Source organism: Myotis lucifugus, unplaced genomic scaffold (genome assembly GCF_000147115.1).
Source record: "Myotis lucifugus unplaced genomic scaffold, Myoluc2.0 scaffold_65, whole genome shotgun sequence".
In the NCBI taxonomy this organism is placed as follows: domain Eukaryota; kingdom Metazoa; phylum Chordata; class Mammalia; order Chiroptera; family Vespertilionidae; genus Myotis; species Myotis lucifugus.
The window spans coordinates 2218934-2241699 of NW_005871113.1; the positions used below are offsets into that span (position 1 = coordinate 2218934).

The 22766-nt window shown below is 39.3% G+C and overlaps 1 protein-coding gene across 2 annotated transcripts in view; it reads left to right on the plus strand.

Annotated features, from left to right (window-relative positions):
* PLA2G4A (phospholipase A2 group IVA) overlaps window positions 1-22766 on the plus strand; it is a 136977-nt gene that overhangs the window by 47072 nt on the left and 67139 nt on the right. For both annotated transcript variants that reach the window (XM_006089871.3, XM_006089870.3), the window contains 2 exons: window positions 15983-16131; window positions 16778-16891. In XM_006089871.3, the coding sequence (XP_006089933.1) occupies window positions 15983-16131; window positions 16778-16891 (263 nt within the window). The remainder of the gene's footprint in view (window positions 1-15982; window positions 16132-16777; window positions 16892-22766) is intronic.

The following is a 22766-nucleotide window of genomic DNA, read 5'->3' on the forward strand; positions in this document are numbered from 1 at the left end:
ACAATGTATATTTCAAGTTAAATAATCAAATGTATGGACTGTATATAAATGCGTTATTTCCCTCATGCAACAAAGATATCCTACATACCTATTTTAGTATGACTTAATTCTCCCTCTTCCTCATTTGTGATTTGGTGATATTTGAGACATAACTTAAACCCAGGCAGGGTAGATCTAGGTGCTGGTTTTCATTGAGCTGTGGCATTGGGAAATATTCTTTTCCTCTCCTCTGCAAGGGGCTTTGGTTGAGATGTGACACACCTGTGCTGTACCGTGTGTTGACTGCATAGAGTTTACATAAATGCTTATTATTGAAAACAGTGCTGTTCTCCAAAATGGAAGTTTAAATTGTCACCTTGCACCTATTGTCAGAGGGTATAAGTACAAAAACCGGGTGATTCAAGCGGAATGGGAGATTTAAAAATGTTGTGCAGATTCTTGAAGAACCTTGGGGTTATACCATCTTGTGGTATTGAGCCAAGAAGAAACACACTGGGGCTTCACTTGTTTTTCAGCCACATGTGGTCTAGGATGAATTCACAACAGTACTGGCATGGGACTGGTAAGGCAAGGGATGAATATGGGGCATCTGTAAGATGACTAGAAGTAAACATGGAAGTCCCTTTGCAAATTGATTTTTACTACATATTCATATGTAAACTAGCTATCAAGCACTAAATATTGGCATGTATTCAATTTCTCTTGTTGCTTTTTCTGTCTCTGCGGTCCTATGGAGCAATGACTCTGAGTTAACACATCACAGTGCAGTGAAATGGATAGTTTTCACATTACTCAGGTCCATGAAATCTCACTCACGTGGTTATTCTAAATCTCATTAGTTTGGACTCTGAGTCCCCGCTCACTAAAATAGGTGGGAGAGTGTGGGTGATCTCCCCTCTCCAAGGTCCCACAGGTGTTCTAGGTACTTAGAGTTGCCTGTAAATTAGGAGGAGGGCCTGTTGTAAGGCTTGGTGGCTACCGTCATTGGCATCAGACCTTCGGGTAAATGTTCTCATGGGTTCTGGATTCCACTTTTGGCATTTCCACTGAAATGCCTCTCAGAGTAGTCTTCCGAGTGATCATACACCACACCAGAGAGACCTTACCACTGTGTTCAAGGTAACAGTGGTCCAGTCCAGCCTTCATGGCCATCCTGTAGTTACCAGTCCATGCCCAATGCACAAGGATCATGGTTTTCCAACACTTGTAACACCTTAAGAAAATCCAAACCCACATACCTTTTAGGAAAGGTAGCCCTCTTTCCTCCATTCTTGCCTCTCCAATGCAATAGTCTCAATCTTTTCACCTCTGGGACCACCCAGAGGAATAAACCTCTTGACAAGAAATAACTATCAACACAAATTGTTAATAATTCCCTGGAAAGAAGCTTAGAACTCAACCTTCCCATTTGTCAATATTGGGCAAGAGACAGGGTGTTGGATATGTATGAAGAGAAATATCATCTACTTAATCATTTGAGAATCTTCAGCAGCAGCAAGAGCAATGTAGAAATTAGTATGAAAATGTTATCCCCTCGAATAGCCATCCTTGAATTCCACAGTGATCAGAATCTCCAGGGAAGAAGCAGAGTGTATGAAAAATGTTTTCCAGAGCCAAATACTCCTCACTAGTTCTGTGTCCTTGGGCGAGTTTTCTCTCTGTCTTTCTCTCATCTAAGAGATGTTGTGAGAATTCGATGAGTTGACATATGTGAAGCACTTACATGCCTGGTGCATAATAAGCGCTCAATAAATATTACCTCTTATTGTTAAAATATTTCATATATCAATATAAGACATTTATTTCTTAAATATAACCTTAATATGAGCCAAAGAATATTCTTTATGTGCACAGGGATAATTTTTAGTTTTTCACCTTCCAGACAAGAAATATCCATCATGAATTTCCATGTTGAGCTAATTAATAGATCCTTCTTTTTTTAGCTTGAGAGAAACAAATGGTGAGATGATACTTCCATTGTCTAATCTGATAATCCTGGGCACAGTTCACATCTGGCCTGCCTTGACAGCTGTCCAGACTTCTGTTTGGAACCTGTCAGATGATACCTCCATTGTCTAATCTGATAATCCTGGGCACAGTTCACCTCTGGCCTGCCTTGACAGCTGCCCAGACTTCTGTTTGGCACCTGTCAGATGGGAGTCTAATCATACACATGTAAGATTTGAACCTGTGTCTCACTTTTTCTTATTTATTTATTTATTTATTTATTTATTTATTTATTATCACATATGAGCATTTATTCCAAGAATGCTTGCAGTATTGGGGAGCAGCAAGTCATCCATGAAAATATGCTCTGCACCCCCATAACCCAGCTGCTTATATGGGGTAGAAGGATAAAGATTACATGGGGAAGTATGGGTATTTTAGGCATGGGGAAGTAGGCACAAGAAATAAAAATGGGTAGAATGGTTACAGATTACAGGCAGTCCTGGGCAGGGTGGCGCCTCTGGGAACTCCATTGTTTCTTTTGGCAGCAAGGTTATTAATCTTTCCATGATGATAGGCAATTCTTGGAGGAGAATGGACTGCATTTCATGGTTAACTCCCAAGTCCCCTTAGCTCCCAGGTGCCTGCGCATACAACTCCCAGCCGGATCAGAATATGCTTTCTTTCATCGGAACGAAACAATATAGTTAACAGAGTATGATCTCACTCACTTTTTAGAAAATAGACCCTTAGCCTGAGTCTGGCAAAATAATAAGATCTCAGAGAACTTTGGATAAATAAAAGTATATGTAATTATATCTTTTTTCTTGGATAGTGCTTCCTTTTTTTTGCCTTACTAGAGTGAGAATTTAAAAAATTATTTTGTACTCCATTTCTTGGAGTACAAATACCTTTGGTTATGTCTATCCATAGCTTTCTAGAATTTTCCTGGGTTTCAATGTACAGAAACTTTGTAACACTTTTAAATTAATCTAAGTAATCTCTTTTGGATTAATTATGGTTTGTCAAATGATTTTTAATAAATGGCACTGCTATTGGCCTCGAGCCACCTGCCACCCTTAAGTATACCTTTTCTGGACCAGATATTTTCCTAGCATTAGCCCTCAGGTTCTGATGGAACATGAGTTTTGGTTTACTAACATTTTTGGAATATTTTGAGTACCCACCCCAGATTTTAAAAATTCTAAGTGTAACGAGATAATTTTCCACTGGGCTTTTTATAAAAGATAATTTTAAAATGAGTAAAGTGTTCCAGAACACACATCTATCTCTCATCTCATATCTTGTACTTATTTTCTATGTAGTAGGGAAATAAAATGTGTTAGGAAGGCACAACTGTTCCTCACTGATTTAGAATGTTATGTAGTTTGTTAAGTTGTAAAACAGTTTTATGAGTACAGTTAGTCCTTTTCTTCTCTATTTAAATTTTATTAGATTTTGTGATTTGCTTTGCATGTGTGTATTTGTATTCTTTTGGTCTGGCGAATGCAGTGAATAATACTGTCCTGTGATATTTTGATAATATCAATTGATCACTGGGTGGATTTTCACCACATTTATTCAATAAATAAACAGAGCTTTATTCCAGTTGTATATTTGGTAGCAATGCTTTATTGAGATAATAAAAGCAGGTTCCTGTCAAAACAAAGAGAACATCACCACACTAATAGGGACTTGAGTCACCTGTTCTCTTTTTTTTTTTTTTCCAAGACCGATCAGTGATGGATCCTACCCATTTAAATCATTACATATATGTTTTATACTTGAGCTTCTTCATCTTAAAATACTTTTTGTATTTTTCACATATATACTTTCACATGTTAATGTTCTATCAAGTGAAGGAAAGCCTTGATTTAAAGCTGAGTGATATGCAGCCACTTTTCATATGCTAAGTAAATTCTTTTTGCCAAAAATCATATACTATTTCTATATTGAAAAGGTGAGAGTAATATCTAATGATATTAAATTTAAAAATAGGTTAATTTTTTTAAAGAAAGGGACACATCTGCTCTAAAAACGTAAGCATTTATGTGAAAACTATGCTATTTTAGTATACTTTAACACTTTAACATTTTATTAAAAATAAAAATTGTGTGGTATCAAGATTGAAATAATTAATTTAATTTGTCCACTGAGCTTGAGTCAGAGGGTTGTTGTAAATCTTACTGACTCCTTAGAAGCACTTTTCGATTCTCACTCCTCAGTTAATATATTTTTTATGAAATATTTTAGATAAAATTCTAGGCAAAATGATTTGAAATTGTGTACAGGGGTAATAAAATTCTCCAGATGCAAAATAAAATAATGATTTTGAAATTTGGAAAAGAAGTGTTAGAGAAATATAACACAGTGCTTATTCCAGCAAGGCTCTGTTATTAATATCTCATCAATAAATGCTGAGCATCTGCTAAGCACTTAATATTCATTCTCTGCCTTAAAGAATTGCAACAGAAACAAACATAGTACTTATGGCAAATAACTTTATTTAGTGCCTATTTCATACCAAAGGGAAGTGTGTCTAATGGTTAGAGCAAGGACTCTGAAACTGGCTTGCTTGGGTTCAACTCTCCCATTATTTATTAACCACATGAATTTGGGCAAGTTAGGTCTTAATTTCCTCCACTGTTAAGTGGGGGTAATAATTATACCTTCCTCATAGGTTTTGTTTTAGGAGGATGAAGTGAGACTATGGAGTGCTTAGAAAAGTACTTGGCACCTAGTGTATGCAATATGTCTGTTAAATAAATAAACAAAAATGCTAAGCAGAGTTCTTAGGACTTTATATTATACTTCATTTATTCACGTCAGTAACACAATGAGATATGTGCTATTGTGAAATTTTACAGATGTAGAAATTTATTTAAAGACACTAAGTAAAAAATCCAAAATCACACAGCTATTATGTTTTAGGGCTACAACTGACACGTGTCTCACCCTCATGTCTAATTGTACAGCAACTTTGCCTTTGAGCTACTGATGGTCTAGCTGGGAAGATGAAATGGGTGAAAATAAATTTTTGGAAAACCAACAGAAGAGAGTATATACTCAGAAATCGTGCATTTAGATTATACAGTATCACTGATTTTTAAATTGTTGGCAATAAGCTTCTAAGAAGACTTTGCAACTTGAATAGATATTAAGAGTTTTATAACTTAGAGTTTTCATATGTGGAAGCATGTGGGACATTTCATTTTGGGGAAAATTCATAAGAAAAGGTTGTAAAAATGGGATTGACTTAGTATGTCTAATACACATTACTTAGGGAACTTCACTATTTTATAATGGTTTATGCTAGTGGATAAATGTCGGATAGCAAGGATGGTGCCTTGCTTTAGTGCAGTGGTTCTAAACTGTGGGTTGATTTTATCTCCCAGGGTACATTCAGCAATATCTGGAGATATTTTTAGTTGTCATAATTGGGGGACCCTACTGGCATCTAATGGGGAGAAGCCAAAGACAGGACCCCAGAGCCAAAAATGATTCAGCCCAAAATGTCAGTAATGCCAAGCTTGAGAACTCAAGGTTTTAATGAAAATGAAGTTATTTTTGCATAGAGTGTAATGCACATATATAGTTAAATCCATATATGTAAAATTAATAATATAAACATGTTTTATAATATTAAATAAGCACTTCTGGAGAATTACTTCTCCAACCTAACCAGATTCCAAGAAACATCCTTGAATTATAAACATTTAAAACATTCCAGGCATAGATACTGATATGAAAGGTATTTTTATTTTTTTCCAAAAAAGTATCATTGAGATTTGAATAAAAGGGCAAGAAGGCAAAAGCAAACAAAAAAAAGGACACATATGTAATACCCTTTGTAATACTTTAAGCAATAAACAAAACAAAACAAAACAAAACAAAATTCAGTTCTGTTTTAGATCTACATTTTCCTTTCTTTGTGTTGTTTTGAATGTATCTTTCTCTGTTTTTTCATGAATATCAGCATTTTTTACAATACACTGTAAGTAATTTTTGCTGTATGCCAGGTGGTAGCCCACCTCATTAATGTACTGAGTCAATGCATTAAAGTCAATTGAGAGTACTAGATGATATTGGTCTTTTCCCCTAACATCCATTTGGCTGGTGGTACATTCTGGTAGTTTCATGTCCCTTTACCAAAGGAGACATGTGACCTGAGATAACACTAATCTAGATTTGAGGCTGTGAGAAAGAGGAAAACGAAAAAAAGAGTTCAAATTGGAGATGCTGCTTGGTAGAACAATTTCACCACAGTGTTGATAAAACTGCTTTGTACTTCAAATGAGAAAGGTATTCTTTGATTATTTGAGTTCCTAGACAATGCTGTTGCTGTTGTAAAGGCATTGCTCTTCTCTTTTCAGTATATACAGACTCACTGCCAAAGTTGTGTTTTACTAAACCGCAGTGAATTCTTCACCAAGCCTTCCAGCTGCTGTATGTCCAGCAATTTGCAGGGACTGCCCATCCACATCTGGAGCCATAACAGTTCCAGGTGTTTTTTTTTTAATCTTTATTGTTGAAAGTATTACATACATTCCTCCCCCCTACCCCCCATTTACCTCTCTAGTCCATACCCACCCCTCACCCCAGGCCTTCACCATCCTATTGTCTATGTCCATGGGTCACCCATATATGCGTACAGGTTCTTTGGTTGATCTCTTCCCACCCACCCACTTTGACGTCTGTTCCAGGCCTCTCTGTCTCTGGATCTTACACAGCTGTAAAAAAGAAAGAACTCTTACCATTTGCAACAATGTGGATGGACCTGGAGCTAAGCGAAATAAGCCAGTCAGAGAAAAACAAGTGTCACATGATCTCATCATATGTGGAATCTAATGAACAAAATAAACTGATGAACTCTGATCCAGAGACATAGAAGCATGGAACAGTTCTGGAGGGAGCAGGGTCTGCCATCTATAAACAAATACCTCAGCACTCGACCCTATTCCTTAGCGTTATTAAGGGAGGCAAACTGGGACTCGAGGATTTTAAAAATGCTTTTAGCATTTATTATTTGGAAATAAAGCTTAAATACAAATGCACTTGGAAGAAATGATTGGCGTAGATATATATTAGAAGAAAAATAAATGGGGTGGGACAAAGAGCCTGGAAGGTGGGGACATATTGCCCAAGAGTAAAAAGAAGTTAGAGAGGAGTGACTGTTGTGCCTATGATAAAGGTCACCTCTTCTACAGTATTGCTCGGGGCTAGCCCGTCATCCATTATTTCAATAATATTTATTATGTTTCTCTAATGTTTCAGACTTGATGCTAGACTCTTAGACAGAATAGTGAATAGAAAAGGTCTGGTTCCTGCCATCATGGAGGTTACAGAATAATAGAGGCAGAAATAAGTAAGAGTTTTTAGTGTTGGTATAGATGAAGGGGCAGGAATTTGGCTTCAAAAAGACGAAGTTAACCATCTTACTCAACTTGCTAAGTGCCTCTGAGTCTCAGTTTCAGCAATCTGTGGCTTTCAGTGCAATTATTTTCATTTTATACAGATGGATATAGATGAGGCCTCTAGGGAATACAGCTTACAATGGGCGGTTTTACCTGATAGGAAAACAGAACAACTAGTTGACTAGGGATGTGTGAACTAGATAAGAAAATCAGAGAGAGAACATTTCATTCCACTCAACCTTTAAGTGTACAGTCTGTGGATCCTTATCTTGGATATTCTGAGGGCAAGGACATGTTGAATAATGTTTAGTTGTCAGCTAAAACGGCAGAAGAAAACATAGATATGCTCCAAGTAGAAGAGAAGCAATGTTCCCTTAGGCAGAACAAAGGCTTCTGCCCTCAAGATGACTGTGTGAAATGTTTGGAATGTGTGAATTTTGGAGATGCTGCTTGGCCTACGTGTTGACTTGGAGAGTGGCATTCAAGTGCATGGTGCAGGAGGATCACTGACTGCAAGCAACCCGACCCGGGGTCTGGTGGTGGGAGCCCTTCCAGGGCTTTCTCACCATGGTTAAGCCTGCCTTCAGAGGCAGTGAAGGTCAAAAGTGTGTTTCACAAAGACAATGGTGGTGGCATACTGGAAAGTGGCTCCACTGTGAGAAAATGAGCAACTATGAGATTATATGAATGGTCCAGGTGAGGAGTGGTGCTTAGTTGAAACGAGCCAGTGATAATTCAAGAGGAATTGAGGAGCCAGAGGTGAAATAGGTACAAGTGTTAGAAGTGAAGTAAGTACAACTCGGAGACAGATTGAACTTAGGAGCCACGAGGAAAAGAGGACAACGCTCATGTTTCTAGCTATGGCAACTAGAAATGATGGTGCCATTAAATTAAATAGGGAAATTGGGGAAAAGTACAATGTTTTACTTTTAGTGTTTTGGGTTGGTATTTTGCTTTGGTTTTCTTTTGTCATACATTTAGGGAAAGGAAGATGGGGAAAATACATTCCCTGTGAGATATTTTCAAGGTACTTACTAGGTATGAGAGGTATTTTTAAGGCTTTCAAGAGCAGATTGAAGATCTCAGAGTAGAGGTGGGGCTCACAGATGTGGCTTAGAGAGACAATATTTTATACGCAAACCAGAGCCAATTTTGGGTTTTCTTTAAAGATTCAGAATGGTTATGAAACATGGAGCCTCTTTCAAATGCATTACTCAGCATGAGATTATATATGGACCTGTAATTAGGAATCTTGTGTTTCTTATGTTTGTGCCACCGCCTCCTTGCAGCCTTGAGGAAATGAAGGAGTGCATGATGGCTGTCATTTAAACCTGAAGACGATGGCTTTTGAAGGATCTGAGATTAATTAGACTACAGGATTGTTGCTGCCATGGGACCTTATTTGAAGCAAAGGGTTTAAGTTGCTACTGGGGGTGGGTGGATGTGTGCATATCAAGTTTCTTCAGACTATCTACATAAATGTGATAAGTCCTCTTCAAATTGCTTTTGACTATATGAACATTACATTTTTTAAAAGGTTTGCCCCCTTTTTCTAATAGAGACCTGTAAGAGATAAGAAGAGAAAGTCCACAATTTAGTGTAAATTGAAGCAGGGAGGGAGTTACAATGATAAAAGACAAAAGATAAAAGATACAACGAGGAAACATCTAGATTCTAGAGAATCAGGGATTCACAAAATATGATATTTTGGGCACAAAAGGAGAGAACTGCCAAAGGTGTTGCATATATGCCAAATAAAGTTGAAAATTGAGAAAAAGCTCATTGAATGGTTATCAGACTAAAATAACGGATAGCAGAGCATTCATTTCCGCAAAGAGCAATTTAGAAAACATAGATTAAATTAATCTAAAAGTGTCCAAAGGATTGAAAGTTGCTGAATGAACTGGGATTTGAAGGACCAAGATCTCAGGGAGAGAAGTCACTGAAGTAGTGTTCTGCACACCATTTCCCCTCTGACTACTGCTGAGTCTAGCTAGGCTTGGGGGGTGATAGGGATGTGGGAAGTAGCCAAGCACTAAAGAGGCAGAGAAAACACCAGAGCTTTGGCAATTTCAAAAGGACTTGGGGACAAAAAAGCTGGGTTTCAGGACCAAATCAGTTAAGATTTGTTGGGCAAGATCCCCTAGATCAGCGCTTCTCAACCTGTGGGTCTCGACCCCTTTGGCGGTCGAACGGCCCTTTCACAGGGGTCACCTAAGACCATCCTGCATATCAGATATTTACATTACGATTCATAACAGTAGCAACATTACAGTTATGAAGTAGCAACGAAAATAATTTTATGGTTGGGTCACAACATGAGGAACTGTATTTAAAGGGCCAGAAGGTTGAGAACCACTGCCCTAGATAAAGGGAAGCATAGAGAATCCTGGGAGTCAGTGCCTTCATCATGTGCACAAGCCAAATTCTTTTTTTCTGAATATATTTTTTATTGATTTCAGAGAGGAAGGGGAGGGAGAGAGAGAGGTAGAAACATCAATGATGAGAATCACATTGATCGGCTGCCTTCTGTACACCCCCTACTGGGGATCGAGCCCACAACCTGGGCATATGCCCTGACCAGGAATTGAACCATGACCTCCTGGTTCAAGGGTCAATGCTCAACCACTGAGCCACAGTGGTAGGGCTGGACTGGATAAACATTTTATTGAACATTCATACAATGGAACAGTTTATATCAAAGTAGTGAATATATGTGTCAATATGGATGAATCTCATAGGTTTAATAGTGAGCAAAAGAGCCAGACCCAGGAATATATACTGATTCTATTTATGTAAAGATAAAAAACAGGTAAAAATATTTTATGGCGATAGGTGGCAGGGGAGTGTTCACCCTTTGGGGTGGGGGTTGGGGGTGGGGCTTGAGAGAACTTTCTGGAGGGCTGGTAATGATCCATATCTTGGTCTGGGTGGGGATATCATGGGTGAGTTCACTTTATGAAAATTCAATAAGCTGTACAGCTACAATCTTCTAACTTTACTAAATGTGTCCTCTCTTAATAAAAACTTTACATTAAAAAAAAGAACTAAACTGTTTTTAAAATGTATGCATTTATAGTAGGGTTAACCATTTTCCTAGGGTGTTTGCCAGCACCTCAGTGAACCTAGTACAGGGAGGTTGGCAATCATAAAAACTTTACGTTTTTAAACCTTTAACTTTAAGTTTTCCATGTAATTACCATGATCATGAAATCATAGATATTCCAAAGGAGTGAGTACATTGGAGAATAGTATCAGAGGCATTTCTTTCAACAACTGGCTCTTTAATTTTTGGTCTCACTATGGCATTTCTACTCTGATGGTAAGTGAAGCAGAAAGCTTGACTATCAGCCCATCAACTTGAACAGATTTCCAACTAACACGCCCACATGAACTTTATTCTTGGATTTGTTTTCATGTGGCCACTTGAAAATGTATTTAATGGTTGGAGAGAAAAAGAAGTGAATTACTGGGCTTGCCTAATATAGTCTATGAGCAGAATAGCTCCAGGACAGAAGGCCAGTAAGGCTGTTGACTTTTCAATGCTAAATTGTTTCTACTTTTCTGTGGGTGTTATTATGCCATCATTCTTTAGTTGATTCTAATAAAATACTTTAAAATCCAATTTTTTAAAAACTTGTGTGCACGAGAATTACCTGGCTAAGTTGTTAAATAATGAATGCATTTGCAAACCCATGCTGAAGACTGATAGAAGACACACCGCAGATGATTCTGTGAAGTTAGTTTAGTGAATTGCATTTTGAGAAACACTGCTTTAAGCTTGCCATTAGAGTATCATAGCTAACAGAATGTGAGAGTTTGAATTTGGGGGAGACTTTTCCTATAGGGATTTTTTAAACATAACACAATAATCATAACAGGTTATGGGTCATCTTTATTTGAAGCAAAGGGTTTAAGTTGCTACTGAGCAAAGTGGATGTGAGAAAGCAGAACTTGGAGTTTAGAAGTTGCCATCAGCTTTTAATCATATAATATATATTTCTCAGGCAAAGCTGACAAATGGACCTGTTATTAATTAGGGTGCTCTTGAATTAGTGAGGTTTATGAAACGTTTTATAAACCTGGAATTCGGAAGCTACTCCGATGCATATAGTGGAATCATGTGGGATCCACAAAGACCTGTATCCCACACCCCCAACATTTTTGTTCAGCAAGACTTAGATAAAAGTCTTTGTCTACAGATTACATCTTTGCTTTACCACCGGTTTGGCTGGAACTAATCAAGGTAAAGCTGAAACCATGACTCAACCCCCGATTACCCCAAGGCATTGATTCACAAAGCCATGAAATAAATAAACCGGAGGGGGGAAAAACCACATTTCTTTATCTACATTTGACTTTTCCTTAATGCATATCTAGGTACTTCTCTAAAGCATTAGGCTAAGTTTTGCTGTCGAAATGGACTGCTTTCCCTTTTCAAAGCTGTCACATGTTACCATGCCAATGAAGATTACAGATTATACTAGTACAAAGGAAATGAGCTATAGGATTATGGCAATCCAATTTTAAACTAGCCTCTTAAACTTCTTTGCATCCTGCAGTGCCTGCGGCTGCTACCGATGTTTCTCAGAGCACAGATTAGCAATGATGCAGGTGGCAGCATCAAAGTGTGCAGCTGTCAGTGATATTTCGCTGCCCAGCACCCTCTGATGTCTTAACTTTGAAGTCTCTTGCTAATGAAGCAAGAGGAGGAACTAGAAATACTAGCACTCGTGAGGAAAAAATTTAGAATATTGACTTTATTTAAAAGTAAAAATAAGAGTCCAAAGTGACAGCTTTGAGGATTCCAATTTTTTTTTTTAAGTCCCATTGTCCTGACTGGTTTGGCTCAGTGGATAGAATGTCAGCCCAGGAACTGATGGGTCCTGGTTTTGATTGTGGTCAAGGGCATGTACCTCAGTTGCAGGCTCTTCCCAGGCCTTAGTTGAGGCATGTGCGGGAGGCAACCAATCAATGTTTCTCTCTCTCTTTATTTCCCCTCTCACTCTCTCTAAAAAATAAATAACGATAATAAATAACAATAATAAATAAATAAAGAAATAAAGAAATAAATAGGCTCGTTCATGTTTTGACACATAAACATAGTGTTGGCATCTAGAGCGTATGACTCGCTGAGAGGCCAGAATGGCTGAGAAGATGCTTATATCACTGGGTGACTTACACCACTTCAACATGTGCATTCTTTTCCTTTCCGGTTCCTCCCAAGGAACTTCACTTTCTGCTTTCTCTTTCTTATTTGGCCCCAGAAGACCTCTCCCTTCACCTCTTCCAAGACTCAAATGAAGACCAAGCCTCAAAAGGCAATTCCTCCACTTATGGTTGGAGTTTATTTGTGTTTAATAATCTGGGTGACTGAGTTACTAGTCACTGGTTTAATGTACCTACTTGTCTCCCATTTAGTCTTGCCTCTAAAATTAGGCTATTAGCATTTGACTCACTTCCATAATTCAGATCTGCAGTTTTGTGTTTGGCTCCCAATCAAACTGCTCCTTGATGAGCAGTGCCTGGCGTACAGTAGGCATTCAAATATTTGTTGAATGAATGAATGGTGTTTACCATCTTCATGCCACCCCCTGCCCCACACATTTTTTGTTTTTTGCTTGGTTTCATTTTTTTCTAATATTTCAGGGAAATAGATTAGCAGCATTAGCCCCATGAGAAAGAACCAGGCCAATGGAATGATGAAGAGCTACATTTTGTACATTTAATGTAAAGTGCCAATTGAATATTCTCTTTAAAAGCACAGGTTTACTTCTAATCAAAAGTGGAAAAATATTTTTCTTCGTCATCTTCTACCACTTGCTATTCTAAACATGTAATTTTAATTCTGGTTTGCAACCTGAGCACTGGTGACATGGTGGAAGGATGGGGAAGGTGCAATCATCTGGTTGAGGAGGTGGATAGTCCTTCTCTGCTCTGGCCCATGCCCTTTGCCATCCTTCCTGCTCAGTCTTTGTGTTTTCTAGTTTCTCTCCTATGATCCTGTTGAGAGATACAGAAATCCTCCATTTTTCATGGGGATATGTTCCAAGAACCCCAGCAGATGCCTGAAACTGGTGGATAATACTGAACTCTATATATACTATGTTTTTTCTTATATGTACATGCATAACTTTTCACTTAAAGCAAACAATTTAAAGCTTCTCTTTGGCATATCCAAATTGCCAGCATCACTATACTTACACTTTGGGGCCATTATTAAGTAAAATAAGAGCTACTTGAACACAAGCATGGTGGTACCATGTCAGTTGATCTGATAACCAAGGCTACTAAATGCCTAAGGGGTGGGAGTGTACACACTGTGACTGTGCTGGACAAAGGGATGATTCACTTCCCAGGTGGGATGGAGCAGCACAGTATGAGATTTCCTCACACTATTCAGAATGGGGTGCAATTGCAAACTTATGAATTGTTTATTTCCGGAATTTTCCATTTAGTCTTTTTGGGCTGCAATTAACTGTGGGGAACTGAAAATGTGGAAAGTGAAATCATAAATAAGGGGTTAGAAATTGCATTATATAAATATATCAAACCAACACATTGTACACCTTACATATACACAATGTTATTGTCAATTATATCTTAACAAAATAAGCAAGTACATAATACAATTTCAATGTCTACTTATTTCTCTAAAATAGGATATCAAAAGTGTGAACAGAAGAAGACTTACAACAGTATCAGCTAGAATATTTGTTTAAAAATGCAGATCCCTAGTCCCACTACAGAGCTACTGATTATGGGTCTTAGGAGATGAAGGTCAGGGGTCTGTATATTAACCAGCACCTTTGGCATTTATATTGCACTCTTGCTTTTGAGACTCAACTGCCCTGGACCAATGATGTATATGCTCCACGTAGGAAAATTAAATTAAAAACTTCCCCAAATGCTTACACCTCATTTGTAGATATTTCCACATTATAGTAAAAAAAAGCACACTTAAAAAAATACAATGACTGCATAAAGCAGCTCTATGTCTATATGCGTATGTTTAAAAATGAAGCAAAGGGGAATTGATTACATCATTTGATAACCATAACTATTGTTGAAGGATAACATGTACTTTTTAAAAAATATATTTTTGCCGAAGCCAGTTTGGCTCAGTGGATAGAGCGTCGGCCTGTGGACTGAAAGGTCCCGGGTTCGATTCCAGTCAAGGGCGTGTACCTGGGTTGCGGGCACATCCCCGGTAGGAGATGTGCAGGAGGCAGCTGATCGATGTTTCTCTCTCATCGATGTTTCTGACTCTCTATCTCTCTCCCTTCCTCTCTGTAAAAAATCAATAAAATATATTTTAAAATATATATATATTTTTATTGATTTCAGAGAGGGAGGGAAGGAAGGAGAAAGGGAGAGAGGGAGGGAGGGAGGGAAAGAGGGAGGGAGAGAGAGAGAGAGAGAGAGAGAGAGAGAGAGAGAGAGAGAGAAACATCAATGATGAGAATCATTGATCAGCTGCCTCCTGCTCGCCCCCTACTGGGGATGCGCCCTTGACTGGAATCAAACCCGGGACCCTTCAGTCCGCAGGCTGATGCCAAACCAGCTAGGGCAACATGTACTTTTTAAAAAGTTTTATTTGAAAACCAATCATGAATCAGAACTATTATTTTTGCTTTTCCTTGGTTTTCAATTTTTTGAATCTTTTTGTGTGAATCTTTGTACCACTTTTTCTCCCTCCCTACCCCTTACCCGTTCTCTCCTTCTCTAAAACTCTGAGTCCAGTTTCTTTTTTCATAGTGATCCATAACCTATGATCTCATCTTTAACAGTGGGAGCAAGGTGTCATGAAGAGAATGATTCTCGCTGTCAGGTCTTGCTCGGATACTTACTAGCTGTGTGATACTGAATAGATTGCCTGCCAGCTCTCAGCTCCTGTTGCCTCAGCGCTAAAACAAAGAACTTACCTTATCATGCTTTAGTGAGGTTTGAATGAGACTAATGTGTGTAAAGTGCTTAACAGGGATGTCAGCAGTCATATTCAATTATTGATTTTTGCGGTTATGAATTATAATGGCCACATGAGAAAGGAAGTGTTAAAAAGAAAAGTTGAGTCCTTAAGTTAGGAGACAAATATTGTGATAGTTGTGAGGTTCTGAAGCTATAAAGATGAGCAAGACTTGGTCCTTGCCCTCAAGTTTTGATTGTCTTGTAGGAAAATACAGGTTATAATTTCATCCATAAAATATAGTGTGTGCAATGCTGTAAGATAATGAAGGATTCATTGAAATCAGGAAAGAGGGAGTGATCAATATTTTAAAGTTCAGGCTCGTTTGCCTTGCTGGGTGTATATACAGAGAAAATTTAAGTCTAGTAGTTGGACTGAGATGTTGACTACAGTGAACATGCTCTCTAAGTGGATGGAGGAATTCTGAATAAGTCACCTAAAAATGAATCCCTCTTATGGGACTCTTATGGAGGGCAGAGGCATAATATATAAAAAGTATATAACCTATGATGCTCTTCTATTATGTACTATCTTGTTTTAGACATTTTGAAAACTTCCTGCAGATTCATTGAAAATAACCTGACGTATTAATAAAAACAAATTAGGAACTATGAATCACATTTGCCTCCTTCTCACTTGTGTTTAACGTCTGCAGTTGACACTCCAGATCCCTACGTGGAGCTTTTCATCTCCTCAACCCCTGACAGCAGGAAGAGAACAAGACACTTCAATAATGACATAAACCCAGTGTGGAATGAGACCTTTGAATTTATTTTGGATCCTAATCAGGAAAATGTTTTGGAGGTAAGTGAATCCTTTGGGGCCTGTTAGATGGTCAGCATTCATTTGAAGTTGATGCTTGAGTTTGTCCCCTTCCTGCCTTCGTTCTCCTCAGTTGGATATAGTGCAGTTCAGCTGGGCAGCATAGCAGACCTGCTTCTAGGTTGCGCACATCAAGTTATGGGCATCCAAAGAGAAATGCAGTAGTTAGGTAGGAGTGAAAAGACTCTTTTATCCTCCCCATAGGCTCTGGAGAAAACATTTTCTGTTATAAAGATGAGGATCCAAATATAACAGAATAAAAATATTTTCAATTGCCTTTAAAGTAAGGTAAAATAAATTTTCCCCAAAAGGTTGCATTGATTTTCTATAGTAATTTCTTTCTCATATTCCAAAATAGCATTTGTCCTGTGAGGGAATAAATTTCCACTTTTCAACACACAATAATGAGTAGATCAATTAGGAAAATGAAAAAAAAATTATCATTTTATTTGAAAATATAGTATTCAGAAAGAAAAAACAAGTATTGTTACCAGTTGAATATTAAAGATCTTACATGTCTGTCACACGTCATTTGAGAACTTTTTTTAATGTGGTCGAGATTTTAGCTATAATTTTTAGAGATCCAAGGGAAACTTAAATGTGTGCTCTATTTTTTGTATTCTCTTAGATCACATTGATGGATGCTAATTATGTTATGGATGAAACTCTGGGGACAGCAACATTTCCCATATCTTCTATGAAAGTAGGAGAGAAGAAAGAGGTTCCTTTTATTTTCAACCAAGTAAGTAATGCAGCAGAATTAATTTTTCAACTTTTTATCAGATAAAATGTATTTTGTCTTGGGAGTTGGGTTTGATACTTGAAGATTTATGTAGCATATGTTTAGTTATTTCTCTTTTTTAAAATATCTATTGATTTCAGAGAGGGAGAGGGAGAGAGATAGAAACATCAATGAGAGAGAGTCATTGATCGGCCGCCTCCTGCACGCCCCCTACTGGGGATTGAGCCCACAACCTGGGCATGTGCCCTGACCGGGAATCGAACCATGACCTCCTGGTTCATAGGTTGATGCTCAACCACTGAGCCACGCCGGCTGGACTGTATTTAGTTATTTCTTTATGAGAGTGTTTGTTTGTTTTTTAATAAAAAATTTTGTTTTGCTTTTTACTTCCTGTCCTAATCTTCTATTATTCTGATATATACGAACTTTGGTTGAGACATTATCTACAAAAGACATTCATCTCTTTTGCTGACACTGAGATTAAGCAGTGTCTGTGGACTCCATTGGCACATTTAACACAAAACATTTGGGAGGGTAAAGGAAGATGTAAACTCTGAGAATACTGCCACCCAGAGAGAGAATGACTGAGTGAACACAAAGAAAACTGTTGGGACATCCAAACTATTCAAAAATTACATGTTTAGTAATAAGTTAAGCCTGTGTAGAGGAGTATTTCTGTCTTAAACAATCCTCAAATAATTAGAGCCTCAGGATAAAGAGGTCAGCTGAATGCTCATGAGGTTATTGTTATCTTTATGTTTCTAGGTTTGCTGCATTCTTGTTTATTTATTTACTTATTTGCTTTTTAAAATTAAATTTATTGGAGTGACATTGGCTAATAAAATTATGTAGGTTTCAAGATTACAATTCTATGATACATCATCTGTATGCTGATTGCCACCACCCACAGTCAAATATTCTTTCGTCATCATATATTTGACCCCCTGGTAATCACCATACTGTTTTCTGTGTCTGAGTTTTTATTAGTTTGTTTTTTTGTTGTTCATTTATTGCTTTCAGTTTTATATCCCACATTTGAGTGAAATATGGTTCTTGATTTTTTCTACTATTTCACTTAGCATGATAATTTCAAGATCCATCCATGTTGTCACAAATGGCAGTTTCATCTTTTCCTTTGGCTGAGTAGTATTCCATTATTTATGCACACCATATCTTCTTCATCGAGTCATCTATCGAAGGGCACTTTGGCTGTTTCTAAGTCTTGGCCACCATGAAAAATGCTGCAATAAACACAGGGCTGCATATATCTTTGCGAATAAATGTTTTCAAAACTTTTGGATAGATACCCAGAAAAAAGGTTGCTGGGTTGAATGGTAACCTTATTCTTAATTTTTTGAGGAGCCTCCTTACTGTTTTTCATAGTGGCTGTACTAGTTTGCATTCCTACCAGCAGTGAATGAGAGTTCCTTTTCCTCCTCAACCTCTCCAACACTTCTTATTACTTACCTTGTTGATAATAGCCATTCTAACAGGTATGAGATGGTATCTCATTATCGTTTTGATTTGCATTTCCCTAATAGCTACTGAAGCTGAGCACCTATTCATGTACCTGTTGGCTTTTTGTATGTCTTCTCGGGAGAAGTGGCTGTTCAGGTCCTCTGCCCATTTTTTAATTGGATTGTTTGGTGTTGAGTTGTATGAATTCTTTATATATTTTGGATATTAACCCCTTGTTGGGTATCTTCTTCCATTCTTTTGGTTGCCTTTTTTGTTCTGTTGGTCATTTCTTTTGCTGTGCAGATGCTTTTCAGTTTGATTTCGTCCCATTCATTTATTTATGTGTTTACTTCCCTTGCCTTTGGTGTCAAATTCATAAAATCCTCTCTAAGACCAAAGTTTATAATTTTCTTCTATGTAATTTATTGTTTTGGGTCTTATATTTAGGTCTTTGATCCATTTTGAGTTAATTTTTTAATATGGGGACAAACAGTATTCCGGTAGAGTCTACCGTAGTTTCATTCTTTTGCATGTGGCTTTCCAATTTTTTCAGCACTGTTTATTGAAGAGGCTTTCTTTTATCCATTGCATATTTTTGGCTCTTTTGTAAAAAATTATTTGCCCACATACATGTGGCTTATCTCTCAATTCTATTCCATTGGTCTGTGTGTCTGTTTTTTTGCCAATACCATGCTGTTTGATTATTGTCACTTTGTAGCATAATTTGAAGTTAGGGAGTGTGACACCTCTGGCTTCATTCTCCCTTACCCCCCACCACCCCCAACCCCCGCAGGGTTGCTTTGGCTACTCAGGGTCTTTTGTGGTTCCATACAAATGTGATGATTTTTGTTCTATTGCTTTAAAAAGTGTCATTGTGACTTTGATGTGGATTGCATTAAATCTGTATATTGCTTTAGGTAAGATGGCCATCTCAACTATGTTGATTCTTCCAGTCCATGAACACAGAATGTCTTTCCATTTCTTTGTGTCTTTTTAAATCTCTTTTAAGAATGCTTTGTAGTTTTCAGTATATAGGTTCTTCACATCATTCGTTAAGCTTATTCCTAGGTATTTTATTCTTTTTGTTGGAATTTTCTTTTTCATTTCTTCTTCTGAAATTTCATTGTTAGTATATAGGAATACAATAGATTTTTATATATTGACTTTGTATTACTGCATGTGTTTATTGTTTCTAATAGTTTTTTGGTGGAATCTTTAGGATTTTCTATACAAATAAGCATTATCTTTAAAAAGTGACAGTTTTACTTCTTCATTCCAAATTTGGATGCCTTTCATTTCTTTCTCTTGCCTGATTGATCTGGCTAAGACTTGAGGTGAGGGTTGGAATGGGAAGTAGATGAGGGGGATATATGCATGTGCTAAAAAGAACCCACTATACAGTGAGGTTAGTATCAATGACTTATGTACAGACTACAGTTGCAAGACTAAATAAAGGCAGACTGTGTTGTGAGAGGAGGAGTACAGGGATAGTGCTGCAACACTAGGTGATTTTGAACATGTTGAGCATGAACATAGTGGTTAATACCTTGGTTTTTGAAGCCAAGCACTTTGGTGTTTAAATTCCAGCTCTGTTTCTTACCAACTATTTCATCCTGGGAAAATCAGTTAGCTCCTCTGTGCCTCAATTTACTCATCTGTAAAGTGGAGCTAATATTTCATAGAAGAGTTAGGATTTACATATAATATATACACTGAGTGGCCAGATTATTATGACCGGCCAGATTATTATGACCACCCCACCAATACTTCATTGACACTTCCCAAAATACTGAATATTGAAAACTTCCTAAGCAAATACTCTCAAGGTTTTATTATTATTATTATTATTTGCATAACTAATTCACTTCATTGTACTGATGGGGTAGTCATAATAATCTGGCCTGTCATAATCACCTGGCCACTCAGTGTATATATATCATATAATCTGTATTACATTTATATATTTACATGTCTAATATAATTTAATGTAATTTATATGAAATGTAGATTGCATGTTACTTATATATTTATTAACTATACAATTTATTTTATAGTAAATACTAGTGGCCCGGTGCACGAAATTCGTGCACGGGAGGAGGGTGTCCCTCAGCCCAGCCTGCACCCTCTCCAATCTCGGACCCTTTGGGGGATGTCGACTGCTGGTTTAGGCCTGATCCCAGGATGTCCGACTGCCGGGATCGGGCCTAACCCGGCATTTAGACATCCCTTTCACAATCCTGGACCGCTGTCTCCTAACCACTCACCTGCGTGCCTGCCTGATTGCCCCCTAACAGCTCCCCTGCCAGCCTGATTGACGCCTAACTACTCCCCTGCCAGCCTAATCATCCCCAACTGCCCTCCCCTGCTGGCCCAATCACCCCCAAGGCTTTTATTAGTATAGATATGACCCTTCACAGAAAATTTCACTAACCCTGCTTTACAATAAGGGATTGACGATTGAATCATTGGGGCCAGGCACCAAGATTTCCTTTATTTGAATAGTGGAGGGAATAATTATCTTGTCTTTAAATTGCCCTGAACATCAAATGAGATAATGACTTAGAAAAGCATAAAAGCACCATATAAAGACAACTGTCTTATTATATACTGAAAAGACAATAAAGTGGTAAAATGAAAAACACTATTTTTATTCTCCCCCTTCCTTCCTTTACAGCCTTTATTTAAACTTTGAAATTTAGAAAAATTTCACTCCTATTTTCACTTCTTTACATTCAATATTATTTTGTATTAGTTTCAGGTTTATTAGTTACAGAATAGTGGTTAGACAACCATATACTTTACAAAGTGTTCCCTGATACTTCCAGTACCCACCTGGCTTCATACCATCATTACAACACTGTTGACTCTAGTCCCTATTTAAGTGACAATAGGTTTACAGGTTCCTTCCAACCTTTCTTTTGTGTTGCTTGACCTTCCTTTTCTTTCTCAGGTCTTCCCTTATTTTCTTTATATAGTATCTCAATTGGCCCTCAAAGCTCAGTGAAGGCACTGGGACACGCTTAACACATTTTACGGAGCAGGAAACTGAGGCCAATTCCAGTTGGTTATGGAACTGGACTCCTCGCGCAGGGAGCCCTCACAGCCGGCTCTCTGCCTTTCCTAAGGGACAGCCAGGGCAAACAGAACAAACCTCCCCATGAGGCTTCCAAGCCTCATTCTCCAGCACCTCTTCATCATGGATGCTCCACATTCTTTCCTCTCCCCCGCCCCACCCCCATTCTTTACTGCCCCCCTTCTGGGAAGCAGGTGGTAGGCTTGCACTCACTGTGCAAGTGTGCACCCCCATGGGGTGGGCCAGAACTGGGGGCGGGGCGGGCGCAGGCTTAGTTTTGGGGCCAAGGCGGGAGCAGGAGTCCTGGCCTCTCAAGTGTACAGGCCGCGGGGAGGCCCGGTCAGCACCGGGAGCTTCACCAAACCGCTGCAGTGGGGTACCCAGCATGGGGCGCTCCTCCACTGAGGTGGTGCCACCCCTCCACCCCGCCTCAGGGCTGCGAGTCTGTGCCCCTCCGCCCGGGCGTCCTTCCACGCCTGCAGTCATCCCTGCAGTCATCGCCTCTTGTTTCCTGCCTATTGGGGCCACTACAGAACCTTACTCTCTGCAGGCGAGTCAGATCCCCGCCCGCCAGCACCCTGCCCAGGCCTGAGCCCCCTCCAGTGCACCCCACCTTGGCGCCGCTCTGCGCCCCTTGGGCCGCCCGCCTGCTGGCCAGCCGCTTCCCCCAAGCCATGGCGCTTGCCCAGGATCGCCCATCAGGCGGAGGCCTGTGCGCGCGCCTGCAGACCCCATGGCCGCGGCTCCTGGCAGGGGCTTTGCCAAAGGTCCCTCTACCTTCAAGCTCTCTCCTCAGACTCCCAGGAGCTTGGCTCCCGCGGCCCAGCCCTTCCGTGGCTCCCTGCAGTCCCGCTCTACTCAGCTCTCCCGCCGCCCACCTGTCAGGAAGCTGCCTGGAGCCTTGCTGCGGGCAGTGTGGTTCTGGGGCAGGGGCTGGGGTGTGGGGAGCAGCTCCAGGAAAGTTTAGTAAACCCCAGGTCCCCAGCCCTCCGTGAGCGGAGCCCAGGGCAGGCTGGGGGCCTGGGTCCAAACACTGCAGCTGCGGAGGCCCCGCCCGCCCAGGGCCACACACAGGGGTCCCGGCTGGGGGTGTGGTTTAGGTGGCTGTTTGAGCCGCCAAGCCCCCCCTCCCCCCACCCCGCCACTCAGGGCCGCACACTGGGGTCCTGGCTGGCGTTGGGGCTTAGGCGCCACGCGGGCCAGATGATAGCTCCAGCTGGCCCAACCTGCCTGCAGTATGCAAATTAGCCGCCATCTTGGCTGACAGTTAATTTGCATATACTCACTGATTAGCCAATGAAAAGGGTAGCGGTCGTACGCTAATTACCATGTTTCTCTTTTATT